This window comes from Felis catus, chromosome D2 (assembly GCF_018350175.1).
Source record: "Felis catus isolate Fca126 chromosome D2, F.catus_Fca126_mat1.0, whole genome shotgun sequence".
NCBI classification, from domain to species: domain Eukaryota; kingdom Metazoa; phylum Chordata; class Mammalia; order Carnivora; family Felidae; genus Felis; species Felis catus.
In genome coordinates this window covers 16,798,945-16,819,144 of record NC_058378.1, presented here as the reverse complement: position 1 = coordinate 16,819,144, position 20,200 = coordinate 16,798,945, and the positions used below count along the sequence as shown (strand labels likewise).

Genomic DNA, 20,200 nt, shown 5'->3' with positions numbered 1-20,200 from the left:
TGATGGATGCTTCCTTTACCGTGTACCAAGACAAATCTGGCATTGCTGCCTTTAGCATTTAGTGTAGGTCGTCTCTTGGTCCATGTTTCAGCCAACGGACCAAACAAACTGTGAGAGCTCTTTTCTAATCTCTCAAACTAAATCATTGAATCCAGATCTCTGCCTAGTGGTCTGTATCATTAAATTCAGCCTGATCCAACTTTATGTTCCTTTCACCATTTCCCCACATCCTTAATATCCATGCTTGTATTCATTCTGTCCCCAGACACACCGACTTTCAAAGCACATCTATGTGTTTGCACCCACAAGGGTCTTATCTTTTGAAACACCTTGGCCCTAAAATTCTGCGATCTTCCCTTTCCACTAGAAATTCTTCCTGACACTTCTTCACACTTTCTTACCCCCCAAATTCTGCAACAGTTTTTTTTTATGCCAAGCCTCTGACTCTTGGCATAGGTATGTTATTTAGTTTTATATGCACGTGTTTATGTTCCCAACTGGAGGTCAGCTCCTTAAGGATAAGAACCATTTCTGGCAGGTGCTAGACGGGGTAGGGGTGGGGAAGGTGCCCCAGCAGCCTCCTTTAATGAACCAAACAGAAGGGGTGAAGGTCCGTCAGGGGGCCTAGAAGCTCCACATGGACCACAGCCTTCCTGCGCCGGCTGCCCAGCCTGGGGAGGGGCTCTGGAACCAGTCCACCACTTCCAGAAGATTCAGAAAGTTGATTCACATTTCATTTTTGAGCAACTGCTCTCGCATCTCTTTGCCGGTGTGACCTGACCTCTTCCAACCTTCTCCCCACCCTCACATCCCCTCTATGCCTTCCATCAACCCTTTGGTCACTTCCCTAATCGCGCGTCTGGGAGGCAGACTCCCCCTCCCCCACCCAGAGGGCTGCCAGTCTCCTTTCTAGTACACCCGTTCCCCTCCCCGCACTTCCCCTCTCGGGTTCTCCCAGAAATGGGCGAGAGAGCGAGCGGCAAACTTTCAGAGGTCCCGGAGACAGGCTGTGCGCCGCCCGCCCCAGGCGCGCGGGAGTGAGTGAGAGTGTGTGTGTGTGTGTGTGTGTGTGTGTGTGTGTGTGTGTGTGTATGTGTGTGTCTGCGCGCGCGAGCGCGCGTCTGAGTGTGTAAGGGGCCGAGGCTGGAAAGGAAAGCGGCCGCCTCGCGGAGAAGGAAGGAGCCTCCCCCTTCCTCGTCGCCCCCCTCCCCACTTCCCGTCCAGCTTGCTGTCGCTTCCCCCTCCGCGGGCCTCGGGGCGCACGGAGCCTTCCCACGGCCGAGAAGCTGGAGGAGACTGTGGGGTGCATGCTGGGCGGGGGACCCCAAGGCGCCCCGGCCGGTGGCGGCGGGGGCCACTGCGCAGGTAGGGGCGCTGTCACCGCAGCCCGGGGGTTCCGAGGGATGGGGGTGGATGGGAGAAATCCAGGCGCGGAGGGCGCGTTCTGCCCCCTGGAAATCGTGTAGGTCTGGGGGTGTGCCTGTTACCATCTTGTGTGAAGTGCACCCCTTTCGAAGTAAGGGAAACCGAGGGCGCGTGGCGTGCCGGGGTAAGAGAGACGTGGGTCTGGGGTTTCCAGGTCCCTCCCCAAGGACTGTGTTGAGATCCCGGCCAGCGGCAGTTTTTGAAACTGCGCTTGTAGGACCCGCCCCGCTAGGCGGGTCCCGGTGGCAGGGGAAGGAGTCAAGGGCTTGGGGTTGGGATCAATGCGGAGACCCTCACACTCGCCCTAGTCCTGAGGCTCAGCTGAATCTCGGGTTCCACCCCATCGGAGACCTGGGAGGAGGAGATTGGGGGTGGGATATGGAACACAGTGCTGGCACTTCCCCAAGAGTCTGCTCTGCAAACAATTTCACCTCCCACTTCCGACTTGGTAACAGGAACGCCCAAAGCCCGGCTCTGGAGACATCGCTGCATTTCCAGGGGCCGGAGCACGGGTCACGCTGTCGATTCTCAGTGTTGACACTGAGGCCCTTAAGTGGATTGTTGCTTTCCAAGAATGACAGGACTTCTCCCACAATCCCACTCTTAAAATGTATGCAAGGGAATCTGAGACTTTCGGAGGGGAATAGGTTCGGAGTCAGGGAGCGCTGGGTTGTGCCCTTGCTGCACCAGAAGAGGGCCCAGTAACTTTAGACACATCCCTTAACATCTTGGAGCCTTGGTTTTCTCCTATGTAAAAGGGAACGTTACAAACCTTCAAAATGTGTGCTCAGTTAGACAGATGAGATTTGGGTAATATCAGAGTCCTAAGAGCAGGAGGTTGGAGACAATCTGCCTCCATCTGAATCCTGGACTTAGTCATACCTCAGTTTCCCCATTTATGAAGTGGGGGCAGTGTCAGTGCCTACCTCATAGGGTTGTCATGGGGTTTAATTGTGGTGGTGGGTGTGAAGCACCTAGTCCAGAGCCTGAGATACACAGTAAGGTCCAAATAACCCTGAGTTCCTATTTTTACCTAAAGCCTAAAATAATTTGGCGTGGTGTGGAAATACCAGTTGGATTTGATTCAGGTATAAATAGCAGAGTGTTTTAAAAGACACTTAATTTTATTATATTCAGACATGGCACCTGAAGTCTTTTGAAGTTTAGCTGTGAATCTGTGTCACTGATCACGAAGAGCCTGGATCTGGTCTCTGAGCTCGGTAACCTTGGGCCTCAGTTTCCTCATCTGTTCACAAAAAAGACCAAAGAAAAGAAACATGGGGACAGTAATTACCGCTTTTTGTACTGATAGAGCTTTCTGAACATCAAATGAGGTAGAAGATCTGAAAGTGCCTTGAAGAGTATGAGTCACTAAGCAAATCCAAGGCGTCACTGCTACCAGCAGGGATTAATAACATCTGCAATTTTTTAGAGCCCCCAATGTGTCAGGCAACTCTCTTAGGAATTCCTTTGATGAAATCTGCCCTAAACCTTTGTGAGGTGGGTATTTATAATCTTCATTTCCCCTGCATAAAGCTGAGGTCAGGGTTATCCTGCTTCTTTTGCAAGGTCACATAGCAGGTAAGGGTAAAGACAGGATTAGAATCTTAGTGTGGGTGCTTCTCACACATGTGTTCTGAACCACTGGCCAAACTGAAGTTGTCGATATAAGCTGTGGTTCAGAGTAGACCTATGTTACATTAGAGGAGATAATATATCCTAACATATTTATAGATTCTAAAATATGAGTGAGGGTGCTTGGCTGGCTCAGTCAGTAGAGCATATGACTCTTGATCTCAGGGTTGTGAGTTTGAGCCCCAGGTTGGGCATAGAGATTACTACATACATATATGCGTGTATATACATATGTACATACATATATATGTATATATGTGAATTGTTAATTCTGGTAGATGAGACTTTGAAATAATCTTAATTCTTCTTGCACAAATAAACAATGAGAATCTGCAGAGAAGAAAGGTATTAAAATCTTGAAAGGACATATCTCAAGAATTTATTGCAAATATTAGACTAAATGACCTTTGAATTAATGTTTTATTTTAACCTTTAAATTTGCCAGAACTTGTAAGGTGGTATCATGGTTACCTTGCAAGGCTGGGACCTAGGATATTTCTGCAGGGACTTTGCTACTCATCTGAGATGCCCCCCCTGGAGGGAAATGGACCTTTATTATTAATATTATTATTATTATTTATTTTTTAAATATAATTTATTGTCAGATTGGTTTCTATACAACACCCAGTGCTCATCCCAACAAGTGCCCTCTTCCATGCCCATCATCCACTTCCCCCTCTCCCCCACCAAAATGGACCTTTAGAGAAAGTCTGCGTCCCTGAGGGAGAGTGAATGCCAGGCCTCTATGCTGCAGAAACAATTCCAAATTCATTTATTTCCTAAATGAAGTTTCTCTTATTCTCCCCCCCCCCCCCAAAGCAACACATGCTCATTACAGGAAGCACAGAAAACTACAAATAAGAGAAAGAACATTACAGATCACTATAGTCCCGGGGCACCGGGGTGGCTCGGTTGGTTAAACATCCAGCTTCACCTCAGGTCATGATCTCACAGTTTGTGGGTTTGAGCCCCACATCAGGCTTCACGCTGATAGTGTGGAGTCTGCTTGGGATTCTCTCTCCCTCTCTCTCTGCCCCTCCTCCACTCATGCTTTCTCTCTCTCTTAAAAATAAATAAACTTAAAAAAAAATCACTATAGGGGCGCCTGGGTGGCGCAGTCAGTTAAGCGTCCGACTTCAGCCAGGTCACGATCTCGCGGTCCGTGAGTTTGAGCCCCGCGTCAGGCTCTGGGCTGATGGCTCAGAGCCTGGAGCCTGTTTCCGATTCTGTGTCTCCCTCTCTCCCTGCCCCTCCCCCGTTCATGCTCTGTCTCTCTCTGTCCCCCAAAAAATAAATAAATAAACGTTGAAAAAAAAATCACTATAATCCTATCAATGCAGGCAAATAGCTTGACATCTCTGTTCTTGTAATCCATTTCTGTGCTATGTTCATCAATTTATATCTTTAAAAAATGGGATGCAAACTATTATTGTTTTGTTGAATGACAAAAATAATGCTTGCTCACTGCTTAAATATCAAGACATTAATTTGGGAAACAAGCCAACATTTGTGATGTGCATTATAACTTTTTCTTTAAAAAAAATCTTAAAATTTTGATTGGAAAAGGATTAGAGATGGAGTTGTTGATGTTTGAGTTTTATTGTGGTTTTGGTCAAAGTTTGATGAAAGACCTTCAGAACAAAAAGAGGGTACAGTGGTGATCTTTAAATAATAACATCTAAAGCCCAGCATAGAACAAAGTTTTTGAGTATTAAAATAGCTAACATTTTAGATTAGGGTGATTGGAATTAGTATCATTGCTTTGATAACGATGATAATAATTCAGTTTATATGCTGGGTTCTTATGCAGAGCAAACAAAGAGCACTGCTTCCAGAGATGTCTTTGGCAGCCACTCTGGGGGTAGGGATGGTCCCCTTGGCACAGCCTGGGCCACTTGTGGCCAGTCATTTTTCAACCAGCACCATTTAGTAATGTAAGACTTTTAGCCTTTGGGAGTCTTTATGCTGTTTGTTCTTGACGTTAATGACTTTGTGGTAAAAATTCCTTAGTGAATGCCTTCTGTGCAACAATCATGCAATTTAATGGTCAGATGCTTTGACCATCCTGAATCCATTTTTCTGTTGAAATCAGTTTACCAGCTGCATATTTGAGCACAGACTTTGCAATCAGTTTAATTTTTCACAGCAAGTGGAAGGGGGAAAGAACTGTGGCTGACCAATGGATATTATTTCTATTTGGCTTTGGAAGGCAGTCAGGAGCCCCCATGCTGTGCTCAGCGGCTGACTTGACCACCGGTTTGGCCCCACCCTTCTTCCAAAAGGCCACTTGCCTACTGTCATGGCTCAGAAATGGATGGTAGAGATTGTGAGGCTTCCTGTAATCATTACGGGCATTGGTCATCAAGTGTTACAAACAGAATCACAGAACTTATTGCTGGATGAAACTTCAAAAGATCATTTGGTTAAGCCTCTTGAGTTCTGGCAGGTGAGGCATTGAGAAGTGCATTTACCAAGTGTGGGTGCTGAGAACAATGTATTTGGTCAATATAATGTAGTTGTAAGTGCAGGAGACCTGTTCACAAATGAAGTAATTGAAATAAATAGGCCTAGATCATCTTTCCCTTGTCAAATTCAGGTTCGTTTCCCAGCCACATCGCCTTGTGTTCATCCATTTAAAATACATGGAAATATTCTACTTGCTCAACTCCAACATTTACCTGTCATGGTAGGACTTTTTCCCTTTACTTGCAGATTGGGTTAAACTCTCAGAGAAATGCAATTAAAACAGTAAACTCCTTGAGGTGCGGGATAGCAGTCTCTGAGGATAAGTCAGTCTGAGAGTACTGACAGTCTGAGTGACAGTAGAGGTCAGAGTCTGACCTGCTTAGTTTATAGGCAGAAAAGGTGAGAAATGGGAGATGAGTGAGTATTAGAATCTAGGTCCTCTCATCGTACTCAGAGCTGTTTTCATGAAGCCTTGCTTCACTCCATAGTTCCTTATTTATTTAGGAATAGGCTGCCTTGGAAAGCAGTGAGTTGGTTTTTTTTGCCACCAGTAGCATTTAAGTTGGTGTTGGCTGATTCTGTGGTTGACTATCGTGGGCGAGTCTGCATGGAGGGAGGAAGGCTGGATTGGGTGAGACTTGTAGGAATCCTTATAGCTCTAGGATTCTGTGGTTTTCGTCCTGGAGAATTTGAGCTACTATGTGAATTTCCTATTCCTTTCTCATTGGGGTTTTACATTTTGAACCACCAACCCTCACTGCCCCCCCCCCCACCCCCGCTCCCTCCCAGATGGCCCTATATGGAGACAAATTGCTTTCATAGACTGAAAGGTAATATATCTCAAGTTTAATGAATGAATTGTGTCCTGAATATGGAACCTGAGTTTAAATTTAATTTTGTGGCGTGCACACCAACTTAACTTTTTCATATCTGTTGTCTTCTAATTTGTGAGTGGATTGATAAGATGTTTTGGCATAATTATTAGGCTTGATTTTTGACACAGGAGAATGTATGTGTTTTGCATTTACAAATGAAGGCATGCCTCATCTTACGCAAGCACTGATAGAAAAAGGTGGGCTATTTTACAGGGGTCAAATGAGAAAAGAAGTAAACATAGAGATAAGTTGGGGTTCTCCTGTTTCTAATACACTGGACAGTTAGAACTGCAAAAGCTGTTTTGGGATTGCAAATCCTCTGATAAAAAAAAGTTTATTTCAGCACAGTTCTTAATATTTCCCCAATGCTTTTCTTGATAGCCACAGGCCAGGCATAGTGAAATATGAGACAGCTGTCCTTGGGTGTAGATAATCTGCATCCGATTCAAACAGTAGACTTGGAGGCCTTAAATTACCTGGACTTTTTAAACTGAGATATAATTCACATACATTATGTTAGTTTCAGATGTACAACATAATGATTTGATATTTGTGTATATTGTGAAATGATTGCCACAATAAGTCTAGTTAACATCCTTCACCACACATAGTTACAAAAATTTTTTTCTTGTGATGAGAACTTTTGAGATCTGCTTTGAAGATCGTGTAAAATCTACCTTGACTGTCAATCCTTTTGTTTCCCTTGGACTGCTTATAGAATTCTAGAGACATTAATTTATGCATTTATTCATTCCATTGTATTTATTTGTCCATTCAAGAATATTTATTTGGCATGTACTCTACACATAGCACTGTAGCATGCACAGCAGGCTGTTTAAAGATGTATTAGGTTATCCTCACCGACCACCCAGTCTAGAGGAAAGATGTAGCAAAGCCTGCTGTTTTTTCCAAGTGTTGTAAGGTGACCCTTATTGGTTAACAACACTCCTAGGATGCTTCTTGGGAAGGTGTCTTAGGGCTTCCCCATATCTTCCTGGTCTTGACACTTGATTGTATTGGGATTTCTTTGCTCCGTTAAGTCCTTCCAGCCCCACGCTGCTGCCACGATAATCTTCCCGAAGCACAGATCTGATTAGGTTACTGTTACTCTGTGCAAAGACTCATTGTCCCACAAGCAAATTCTTACCGTTCTTCACATTCCTTGCGAGGCCTTCCATAAACTGACCCCTAAATCCCTAAAACTGATACTCTGGCTCTTTTATTGCACACGTTATTCTGCCCAGCAAGAATATTATGGAATCTGTCCGCTCCCCCACCTCCCCCACCCCCCAATCTCTACACATCAAAATGTTATCACTCATTTAAGATGTAGCCAGTAAAACTTCTCAGCCTTCCCTGGTCCTCCAGAGTCATCCACTCCTTCCCTCTTTTTCTGTTATAGTTTGTTATGTATTTAAGCTGCTTTTCTGACTTTAGCGTAAACTCCTTTAGCTCAAGGGGGCAGTCTGGTTTATTGGTTTACTTCCTTACCCCCTCATCTGTGTACCACTCTCACTGAATTGAATTAAACTCTTTATTATAGTTTACATGCACTAATCCAGTGTGTAGATTAACCACACCTGTTATTTTTATGTCTTTCAAAAGCAATCAAGAGTTTTAAAAGTTCAGTTCAAATGTTTATTGAGATACACAAACCACATTGCCAGGAGCCATTATAGCAGTTTAAGGTAAGAAAAAAATGTAGAGTCTGCCCATGCCCTTGAGGAGCTTACAGTTCAGTGGAGAAAAGAGAATTCGTTCTTAGGAAATTTCTGGATGTTGTTTTATCAGAATGATTGGGCACATTGGGATACACCAAAATCATTAAGAGTAACGAGCACCCAGTAGATACCCAGGGAATGTTGTCCAGGGTGGATAGATGGATGGATGGAGGGAGGAATGTAGGAGGAATCCTTTAATTTATAATTTATCAATTGCAGTCTTTATTCCTAGATATACTAATTTTTTAAATGTTTTTAAAAATGTTAATTTATTTTTGAGAGAGAGAGAGAGAGAGAGCAGGGGAGGGGCAGGGGAAGAAAGAGAGAGACAGAGAATCCAAAGCAGGGTCTGAACCATCAGTGCAGAGCCCAATGTGGGGCTCAAACCCACGAACTGTGAGATCATGAGCTGAGCTGAAGTCAGATGCTTAACTGATTGAGCCACCCAGGCGCCCCACTCCTAGGTATAATAATTTTGAAGATAATTTACTCAAGTATTGATTCTCATGCTTGTATATAAAATGTGCTGCTACTCTTCATCTAGGAAGAGGTGTCCTAGTTCTCCATCTGTAGAAACTGCATTAATCCCCTGGCTGTGGTGTTGTGTTTGCCTAATTTCATTGACTTTCTCCTCTCAGGCAGCTCTGTCATGAGGACACATGTTTTCCAGGCTGGGGGAGGCCTCCAGCTGTCTGGGGACCGTGATGAAGGGGAGTGTCTCACACTGATGCAACACTCATGATCTCATCCTCTACCCAGACAGCCAGTTGGCCTTGGGGGTTGTGGAATGAGTTCTGAACTATTTCCCAATCATGCAGCTTTTGTGTGTCTTTCTTTACTTGACTTAAATAGTACTTTGATTGGAAAAATGGACAAATTCTATCATTTTAATCCAACTGTTATATTTTCCTCTTTGATTTGGGATTACCTAACACATTTATTCAAATATTGTTTTAGAATTTTTTTTTGAAAAGCATAAGGGATATATATGAAAAGTATTGATATTGTATATGAAAAAGTATTGATACTGTCTCATTTTTCCCATTTTGCTGAGGTAGACTAGGGCTCAGTGGAAATAAAGTGAGATATTCCAAGGGAGTTGCTTTACCTTAGGCTAATCTTGGGATGAATTCATATTGACACTGCCTTTAAATTTTTATTCTGCTTTTTAATGAGGAAAAGATCCCCTCCCTCATTTTTAAACAATATTCAACTCAAATTTGGAGACTGCCTTTTCCAATAAAATGAATAATTATTAATCATTACAGAGCTGGGGAAGGGGTGAGTCAGCCACAAATTTAGTATAGAGAAACACACTCTTTTTTTTATTTAAAAAAAATTTTTTTTTTGACATTTATTTATTTTGGGGACAGAGAGAGACAGAGCATGAACAGGGGAGGGGCAGAGAGAGAGGGAGACACAGAATCAGAAACAGGCTCCAGGCTCTGAGCCATCAGCCCAGAGCCCGACGCGGGGCTCGAACTCACGGACCGCGAGATCGTGACCTGGCTGAAGTCGGACGCTTAACCGACTGCGCCACCCAGGCGCCCCGAGAAACACACTCTTTTGGACATGCCTTTGCATTAGTCTGGGCTGAATTTGTTGAGGGCAGGCCAGGCCAGGCCAGGCCAAGTCTTATTTATCTTCTTACCATTTCTATTCGACCTGAAGTAGGAATAAAGGTTTATTGAGTGGCGTTGGTTTAAAGTAACCTGTGTAATACAGCCCCCAGGGTTGCAGGAGAATTGTTTCTTAACCAGTGGTGGCTCCTGCCATTCTACACGGAGAGGCTTAGGCAGTGGCTGCATTAGAAAGCAGAGGGTAGTGTACTTGTTTTAAAGTTGTTTTATATGCAAGCCCACTCTTTAGACACACTGCGTGTTCTAGATCAATACAAGTGGGGACAATTTCTAAAGGTGCTTTCATTCACACATTTCATAAGAGAAGAATGTCAGTTGCCCATACCAAAGCACATTGCCATGACTTTAATTTGGAGTGGCTGTAAAAGACTGTGAAGCATGTGGGGGGCTGCAGCAACCCCAAGCCAACTCTTGGTGCTCCCACTGCTCCCAGCACCACCTACATTCTGTTGCTCATGACGTTCATCACTTACTGTGATATATTGTGAATTCCTGAAGCATCGGACAAATGCATCTCCTCATGGAAAGGGCAGAGATGCATTGCCAAGACAAATTTCATTTAAATTGTGATGAAAATACTTCAAGTTACTCGTTGTGTTGTGGAAAAGTGATGGTTAGCCATGTTTGGTCAGGAGGCCGGATGGGAGTCGGACCCTGGGCAAGTCCCTTAATCTCTCTGGATCTCAGTGTCCTCTCTTGTGGAAACAAGGGGAATGAGATCAGCCCTCAGTGTAGAATTGTGGTAAAATCCTTCATATAAAAGCTCATCACAATCTATAATATTTTTGTGTAAAGAATTGCTTTTATTATAAACTTGCTGATACTGTCCCTAAGGTCAGTCCTTCCTTTAATCTCAGTTTGCCTTATAGCTTGTCCCTCACATCCCAGTCTGGGTCCCTGATCCCTTAACTAAATCACATTAGTGTTTCTGTGGCAAACTAGCTGCTTGTTCCCAGGACTCAGTGGAATAAATAAAGGCCCTTGATTGCTTTGCATCTGTGCACACGAGGTTTGCCAGCCTACGAGATCGAGCTCGGTGAAGTCAGATGTCTGCAAGACAAAGGAGAGGAAGCCTGTGGTTCTCAGACGGACACTTCTGGGTTCTGGAATTCTAGATGATGCATCACGAACTTGTACTTAATAGTTGTCATTTTGCTTCCTCTTTCCCGGCCCCCCGCCTCTCTTTTCTTCCTCCTCCATTTTCAATTCTTAGCCTCAGCTACTGTTGGGTTGTCTCTACTGAGCCAGGCTGCTGATAAGCCGTGACCAAGTCCAGTACTGTACAAGGGATGAGCAGAGGGCCACGGGAAGTGGTGCAGGGAGGGTGGGAACGAGACTTTATGGAGGGTGTGTTGTCCAGTCTAGCTTCAGCACACTTCTGGAACAGGTGTGCACATGGTCCCTCTGCAAGGCGGCACGGGTGGTCTGCTCTGGGTGGTGGGGAGGTTCCTGGACTCAGCTTCCAAGACTGTGTGCTCACTAGGCCACCCTGGTTTTTGATTCTTGGCTTGACACTTGGATTCTTTGTGTTTTGCCTAAGCCACTAGGGAGGGCCACATTGTGTGGACTGCCTTGCATGAGTTTTGAGTCTTCTCTTGAGGCTGCGTCTTGGATTAATCCTGTATGGCCACGTTCTGCAACCTGAGGGCAAATGATACCTTATGCTGTAGGCTTCCCAGGCCCCTGAGACTGCTCGTCTTAGAGGGAGCACGGGACAACTGCTGTCATTGATAGGCCTGCAGGGGACAGGGTTGCAACAGTCAAGGTGCCCCCTTACATGCCCACCACCTGCAGTCAAGGTGAGCGAGTCCTTTGGCATATGTGATGCTGTCTTGGGCTCTGAGCATTCTAGAGTTCCTTGTGATAAGGCTTCGTGTCGGTGATTAATACCAAATGTATCACGGAGAGTGATGGTTGCATGACAGAGTATATTGCATTGGCTCTGCAAAGGGAATTCTGGTCTAGACCCAGACAATCTTTGCTTTTTTCAAGGTGCAATTTAATTTTGGTTTTCTCTTTATAAAACGTTCATCTGTATGAAATGTAAGCTTTAAGAGTCTCCATTAGGACACTGTCTGTGTTTTGGTTTCTTCTCTGATGGGTTGCCTCTCCCGTCGCAGAAAATTCGCCGCTCCTGCTGATATCACTTCATACCCAAAGAGGGCATTCTAACCTTAAAAGAAGTTCAGCTCAGCAGCATGCCTGCCATTGCCTTTCTCTCTAAGCTCGGAGTTTGCTCACTCCCTTGGCTTCTCAGGTGTTTTGGCTCCGGGGAAGAAACAGTCATGGTTCATGTGTATTTAATAAAACCATTATGAAAACGAACCCAACCCCAGCGCACACTGGGGTGGAGCAGGACCTGGCTGCTTGCTTTGCCACCGAACCTCACCGGCTCCCTGTAACTTTGGGGAGCTGTTTTCACTGAGGGAGAACTTCTGTGAGCTTGGGGACTTGGCAGGCCAGTTGGCTGATCCTTTGGGTGTTCTTTCAGCATTGTCTGCAGTGACTGTGGGAGTCAAAGGCCCTTCAGTGCAAAGATAATGCCAGCTTGTTCCCTGGAACCCCAAAGGAGTCAGAGTCAAAGGGACTTTTTGTTTCGCCAACAGAAAACCCACAGGAAATCCCAGCTTCAGCTACTCCTGTGCGGTCTCATTGTGCCGTCAGATCCGACTGTGCTCAGGCCTCTTTGAGAGAGGCAGTAACTCGTACAAAAAAATAAATGAAAGGATGCCGTTCGCAGTGGCCGGGGATCAAGTGCACACGCCATGTGCACTAACATGCAGGTTGGGCACTTGCCTTAGACCCCAGTGCCCAGGCTCTTTCAGCAGTGAGCTCTTGGCGAGCGGACTGAAGGGGATGATAGCCACATCCTACTGTTAGGCGAATCGACTGTGGTCATATGAGTAAAGATCTGAGTAACAGTGTCTTTCTCATTGTGGGCACTTGTATTATTATGATGATTATTGTTACTGATGGGTTATAATTAGATTTCAAATCTCTAATAGCAGTTCTGTCACTTGCCCTTTGTAAGCTGGGCAAATAGTTATGCTTATTTTGTTGGACTGTTGTGAGCATTACAGGAGATAATATACACAAAGGACTTAGAAAACAGTAGCAAACTAAAACAGGGGAGGCTGCAGCCCTCCACGTGGGGGTGATGTCCTGCCCAGCATCCCAGTTGAGGGGTGAGTGGGGCTGACACTCAGGCTGGGCTGCTGTGCTGAGGAAGGCCTGCCTTTTCCTAATTCATCAGCTTGGAGACGCTACTTTTTTCTAACATAGTTTCCTAGAGGGGATGTCTTTTCATAGTCCATCACTCCCGAGGAGGTGCCCGTTGAAAAATGTGCCCAGTGGTACCATTTGTGCCAGCAGTGGCTCTGTCGACAAGAGAAAGATGCTGTTGTCAGGGTAGCGAGCGGGGTCGTCTGGAGGAGGGTGTGGCATGCTTCAGCCGGCTCTGTCTTGCTCACTTCACTGTAATTTCAGTGATGGGATTACCATACTCGGAGGAACAATTTTGCCATTTCCTCAATTCTGAATTTTCTCTAGGATTCTCCTTGAAGCCAAGGGCTATAGTCCTTTTCCTTCCAAGGCCCCCTTCCCCACCACTGCCCTGCTCGTGTCCTCCAGCGTGGACAGTTGTTAACACAGGCCAGAAAAGAATGGGCAAGGGTGTAGGCCGGGTGCTGGCTGTTGACTCTTGGCCCCTCACCCGCCCTTCTGTGCTTTGCTCTTTACTCCTGGGGCTGGGAGTCTGAAAGTGGCACATCCCTAACTCCCTTGTCAGCTCCCTTCCTGTTAAATTCTGCCAGTAAGAGGCACTTGTGGGACACCAGAGGCAGGAGGAAGAGAAAAGCTTGTGAATTCTGGGTTTTTCAGTGGGGCACCTGCAGACGTGCACTGTAGCAGTGGCAAGGCTGTGTGACTTGGGGACTCCAGTTGCCCTGGCAGGTGGCCTTTGTTTCCCAGGCCTGAGAGCCAATGCCCACCACCTCTTGCCCTGCAGCACATGCGCAGGCTCTGGGACACACAGCCTAGGAGCACCAGCCCCTGATTTTTAGCTACTATCCTTTCCTCCTCTTGGCTCCACCTTTCCTTCTCCTTTGTTCTCTTCCAGTTCTTTCCACACCTCTGTGACCAACTCTCTGGATTAAATGTCCTCTGTTTGGTGTACCTGGAGTGGTCCCAGGTTTCCTGTACTCTGTGTATAGCTTGTGTGGACTCTAAATCTGTTGGGTGCTTAGGGGCTGGTACACTCCCTAGGATCTCATAGCACATGGACCCTTCCTCCGTGTTTCATCTTCATCACATGTGTTAGGATTACTGCCATAGCCTTTAAAGTAGGCTTTCAGCCTTTGGCCTCTTCCTAATGACAGTGGACATTCTGGTCTGATTAATTTCCCCAAAACTCTACTTCACCTGGCTCACACCTCTGTTTAAAATCTTACAATTCTTATGACAGCCACCCTGATGGTGAGAATCATAACTATGGACACCTCTTCTGCGATCCTAGTAATGGAGAGGTCTGTGCAGTCAGAGAGTCATTCCTTCACCCTGGCTGGGAGGAAGGTGGTTAACTCAGCGGTAAACACACCAGCAGTCACGTGAATGTGAGGAAGATTTCATACTGGGCTGTGGCTGCCTCCTCCTTCTTCCCTGCCCTCTCTGATTCCTTGTTCAAGTCAAACTGCACTGCGCTGGCTGCTCCTCCTCTCCTGGAGGGCAAGTTCAGCTTATAAGCCCCGCCCAATATCCTGGGAAGTTTAAATCATGTCAGTTCTTATAAACTGATGGAAATACATGTACTGTGAGAAGTGCAGACGGTTGTAAGGCTAGATAAGATTGTTATTGTCTTGGGAGGGGGGTTTCTCACCCACAGGTTTTCTGACTTCTTTGAAGTAGTGTTTTTAGGGAATTCCATATTGAAGAAGATGGGAAGACTTAAGGGAAATGAATGGGACATCGTAGCGTCGCCTGGAAGAAAAATAATACAGTTAATGTACAAACATAACTTTATTGATTCTATATAAAAAACAGAACATCGTCATAATAAAAAAAAATCAAACAAGCCTGAAGAATACATCATGGAAGAAGAAATGATCCCTCAAGTCCCACCTTTCTCACTCTTAATTTTTTACCAAACATCCTTCTAGAAGGTTCTCAGAGCCTGTGTTATATGCACTACAATATTATAGAAATGGGATCATGCTGCATCTTTTTTTTTTAACTTAATTTTATTCCCACTTATTAGTATAGCACAGAAATGTTTTCATGTCAACAAATACTGCTTTACATCATTATTGTGAATGGCTACACAGTACTCCATGTTTGTACCATAATTTACTCATCCAGTCACATTAAATTGGAATGTTTACAGTTGTCATCCCATTATTTGCCTTAATTTTTATTAAGTTCTTGTATTTAAGGTGATGCTAGTGCCATAACGGATATTCAGAGATATCGATGGCTTAAAACATTAGAAGTATATTTTTCTTGAAGGTAAAGTTCAGACTCTCCCTCCCTATTGAGAGACCAGGCTTGGCTGGAGGGGCTGCTCTGCCTTGCATGACCATTCAGGGTTTCAGGCTGACAAAGGCCCCACTACTTTCAGCATGTGGCTTCCAAAGTTGCCCAGGACTTTGCCACCCAGCTAGCCGGTAGTGAAAGGAAGAGCAGAAGACTTCATGGGAGGTTTTTATGCATTAGAACCAGAAGTGGGGGATACTGCTTCTGCTCACATTCCATTGGTCAGTCAGTCACGTGGCCATATAAAGCCATGAGGAACGCTGGGAAATGTAGTTTAGCTGTGCATGCAGGAGGAGAAAGCAATAGGTTTGGGGAACAGTGGCCAGTCTCTGCCACAGCTTTCCCTACTGGTCACCAAAACTCCTTTCACTTCCCCCTGCCTCACATTTCCACTCACCCTTCCCAGAAGGAAACACTGGAGGTCCTATGCAGTCATTGCGTCTTGATCACTTTTCAGGATCTCTGGCTGATGTGCAGTCTTCTCTTTCACATCTAAATGAGGATCCTCATGTTTCTGTGACTTCTGACTTAAAAAGGAAAACCATTATTTGCCTTCTCCCAGCCTCTCTCAATTTTCAGTGGTGGAGCAGAGACGTCATAAAGCACAAAAAACTCCCACTTGGAAGAGGGTAAAATAGGATGTGCACAGTAGTCCTGTGTGCAAAGCAATCACCAAAGCCATTGGGTAGGCAAGGTGGAGTCCCCCCAACAGGCGGTGGGAGAACTTTCTCCATTAGACCTCGATTCTGCTTTCTTAGAGGAAATCTCTAATTGATTGGTCTCCATGGTCTGTCCTGCCAAGTTCCTCTTTGTCTTATTCTCCCTGGCAACATTTGAAGTGGTTGCTGGGGAGTCTGCCATCTTCATGAGGGTGTGCATAGCTTTTGCTGCCCTCTGTTTTGGTGGCCTGAGATTTTTAAAGGCTCTTACAGACTTTTTAATTTTTTTAAATTCAAGCTCATGGTTTCTTAGGCCATACATTTCTGTCAAAAATGGAGTAGGATTCTCTTCTGTTTTTTTTTTTTTTCCACTAAGTTCCTTATACCAACAGATAATCCCAAAGTTTTTTCCCAGATATTATTATCAAGCTCGACTTATTACATTACTTTATCATCCCATGCCCTTCTTTCTCAACCAAATGGTGATTATTTTGAGGCCCATAAGCTCAGATGGGAACGCAAACTCTTAATCAGTTCCTTGTTACAGGGCTGAGTCTTTGGGCCTTTGTCACTCAAGGTTTTTCAATCTTATTTCTTACCGTTTGAGATTTAGAAGCAGCCAGCTTTCAACCCTTTCCAACTCTTACAGTACACACGTTTCTTCATTCTAACCCCTTTCATTTATGCTTGCAAACCAACAAATTCTTGAGTGAGCATATCTCTTTTTTTAATATTAGTTTAATATTTACTATTTCTTTCATTTTGTTACTACTAATGTTCTACTTTTCAACTCTTTCCCTGGAGCTACAAGCATAGTAGACACTAGGTATGCTTTTTAGTTATTGCAGGTGATGATTTTATTAAATATTTTGCCACTGCATAACTTGGGCCTCCACCTTTCCAACCTCTAAGATCAGTTTCCTTGTTGTCTCCTGCCTCATTACTAAACCAGTGCTCCTTGTTTTAGGTAGGGCCTTACTTTAAGGCACTAATCATGTATTAGTTCACCTTCTGTTGTAATGTAAAAACCAAAATTCTCAGTGGCATGTCACTTTCAAAGTTTGTTATCTTGCTCATATATATAAATTACATTTTTTTTAATGAAAAATTTTTTTAATGTTTATTCATTTTTGAGAGAGAGAGAGGGAGAGAGAGAGACAGGAGCAGAGAGAGAGAGGAAGACACAGAATCCCAAGCAGGCTCCAGGCTCTCAGCTGCCGGCACAGAGCCTGAGCGTGGGGCTTGAACCCACAGACTGTGAGATCATGACCTGAGCCTAAGTTGGCCACTTAATCAACTGACCCACCCAGGCGCCCCTGTAAATTACATTTTGAAGCAGGGTTGTTGTTTGTGGTGGTAGGGGGTAGGGGTTCTATCCTAGTTAGTCATTCAGGGATTCAGATAGACCAGTTCTCCTCTGTTTGCAACAAATGGCTTCCAGAGTCACCCAGTGAGTCAACATCTAATCAGTAGATAGAAGAAGACAGAGCATGGGACAACTGCAAAGGGGGCCAGGCCTAGAAGTGGAGGATATCACTATTGTTCACAATTTCATTGACTAGGACTCAGACTCATGGCTATACATAATTTCAGGGGTAGCTGGGAAATGTAGTCCAACCATGTGTCCGAGAGAAAAGGGAAATGGGCTAGTGAGCCTCTATCTGTTTCTGCCTAGGTGGCCATGTAGCAGAGACTCTTCTAAGAGCCTTACATATATGAACTCCTTCAATTCTATGTGATGGAAACTGTTGATTCCTCATTTAAAAATAGGAAACTGAGATACTGGGAGGTTAAATAGCTCACCAGAGTTCACATAGCTACTAGTGGTGGAGACAGGAGGCCTTCACCTCCTGGCCTGCTGCCTTATTTACCACTCTATACTGATAAAATAGAATACAGTTGAAACATAAAAGTGAAATATAGAAACGATAAAAGTGGTGATCACAGATTCAAAGATTAAAAAGTGAGATTTAGAAGTGATAAATTTTAAAACTACATAAAATAAAGAGAAATAATCATAATTTAGAAGCAGAGATACGAACTTGAGAGAATGATACACAAACTTCAATGTCGCTTAAGGATAAGATGTGATAAATGAACCATAATGGAGAAAAATTAAAGAAAGTAGAAATTAAGAAAAAAGTGTTTATATGTTGGTGGGAGCGCAAACTGGTGCAACCACTGTGGAAAACAGTATGGAGTTTCCTCAAAAAGTTAAAAATAGAACTACTCCATGATCCAGCAGTTGCACTACTAGGTATTTACCCAAAGGATACAAAAATACTGATTCAAAGGGATACATGCACCCCAATGTCTAGGACACCATTATCAGCAATAGCTAAACTATGGAAAGAGCCCAAATGTCCATTGACTGATGAATGGATAAAGAAGGTGTGGTGTGTATATATATACAATGGGATATAACTTATCCATCAAAAAGAATGAAATCTTGCCATTTGCAATGATGTGGATGGAGCTAGAAAGTATTATGCTAAGTGAAATAAGTCAGTCGGAGAAAGACAGATACCATATGATTTCACTTATATGTGGAATTTAAGAAACAAAAGTGAATATAGGGGGAGGAAATAGACAAATCAAGGAATAGATTCTTAACTATAGAGAACAAACTGATGGTTACTGGAAGGGAAGAGGGTGGGGGGGATGGGTGAAATAGGTGATGGGAATTAAAGAATGCACTTGTCATGATGAGCACCAGGTCACGTAGGGAAGTGTTGAATCACTGTATTGTACATCTGAAACTAATATTACACTGTATGTTGACTAACTGGAATTTAAATAAAAATTTGGAGGAAAAAACCCAAAAAAGTGTTTATAAAAATACATGTAAATTGAAATAAAACATCCAGATGAAGTGAAAAAGTAGTAAAATATAACAAAGGAAGAAAAATGTTAAATAAGTGAAGTAAGAATTAATTAAGTGAAAATAAAAATGTTAAGAAAGGCAAAGCAAATTCAGGACTCAATATTTAGTAAAACAGAAAAGTATGTCTCAAAACAAAGGAAATATAGTCATACCTTTTTTTTAAAATTTTTTTTTCAATGTTTTTATTTATTTTTGGGACAGAGAGAGACAGAGCATGAACGGGGGAAGGGCAGAGAGAGAGGGAGACACAGAATCGGAAACAGGCTCCAGGCTCTGAGCCATCAGCCCAGAGCCTGACGTGGGGCTTGAACTCACGGACCGCGAGATCGTGACCTGGCTGAAGTCGGACGCTTAACCGACTGCGCCACCCAGGCGCCCCCCCCCCTTTTTTTTTTTTTTTGAGAGAACACACGTGACCAAGTGAGCAGGGGGAAGGGTAGAGGGAAAGAGACGGAATCTTAAGCAGGCTCCACACTCAGTGCAGAGCCTGACGCGGGGCTCAATCTCCTGACCCTGACATCATGACCTGAGCCAAAATCAAGAGTCAGACGGTTAACTGATTGAGCCACCCAGGTGCCCCTCATCACACCTCATTTTATTGTGCTTGCAGATATTGCATTTTTTTTTTGAAATAAATTGAAGGTTTGTGGCAACGTTGCAGTAGGTGAGTCTGTGGGTGCCATTTTTCCAACAATGTTTGCTGTCTTCATGTCTCTTTATCACATTTTGGTAATTCTTACAATATTTCCAACTTGCTCATTATTTCGTTATGGACGTTTGTGATCAGTGATTACAACTTGCTGGAAACTCAGATAATGCTTAGCATTTTTTAGCAATAAAGTGCTTTTAAATTAAGGTATGTACATGCTGTTTTAAGCATAAGGCACACTTAAGAGACTACAGTACTGTGTGAATATAACTTTTGTAAGCACTGGGAAATCCAAAAATTGACTGGCCTCCCTTTATTGTGATACTTGCTTTATTGTGGTGGTATGCTTGTACAACTTCCTCAATGCCAGATGAGAACAAAATTGACGAAAAATACAAAATAATAAGTGAAACCAAAACAATATAAAATTACAAATCCTTTAGAGGACTATGGGATTTTACAAATTAACGGGAAAACAGGAAAAATTAGTGGCAACATAAATTCTGCCCTCACAGTGCTCCAGTCTGAACTTATGCCTGTGATTAGGGGGTTCCAGGTAGGCATTTTCAGAGCAGAGAAATGGGGGATGGGGGAGCACCACTAGGTCCCCTCCTCCTTTATAGGCCCTAAAATGCCTCAGTGGAATGATGTCCACAGGATGGCAGAATAGGAAGCTCCAGGCCCTTGTTCTCCCATGGAGATGTTTAAAAAGACAAACAC

At 44.0% G+C, this 20,200-nt stretch overlaps 1 protein-coding gene across 14 annotated transcripts in view; it reads left to right on the top strand.

Moving 5' to 3' along the window:
* The first annotated feature begins 563 nt into the window (after positions 1-563).
* The window catches only part of DISC1 (DISC1 scaffold protein), a 369,472-nt gene continuing 349,835 nt past the window's right edge, over positions 564-20,200 (top strand). For 2 of the 14 annotated variants that reach the window (XM_003993922.5, XM_019813072.3), the window contains exon 1: positions 604-1,365. In XM_003993922.5, coding sequence (XP_003993971.4) covers positions 1,308-1,365 — 58 coding nt within the window. In that variant the 5' untranslated portion in view covers positions 604-1,307. Of the gene's footprint in view, positions 1,366-20,200 lie in introns of all 14 variants that reach the window. The other 12 variants (XM_045039943.1, XR_006586906.1, XM_045039944.1 and 9 more) reach the window with 10 other exon arrangements.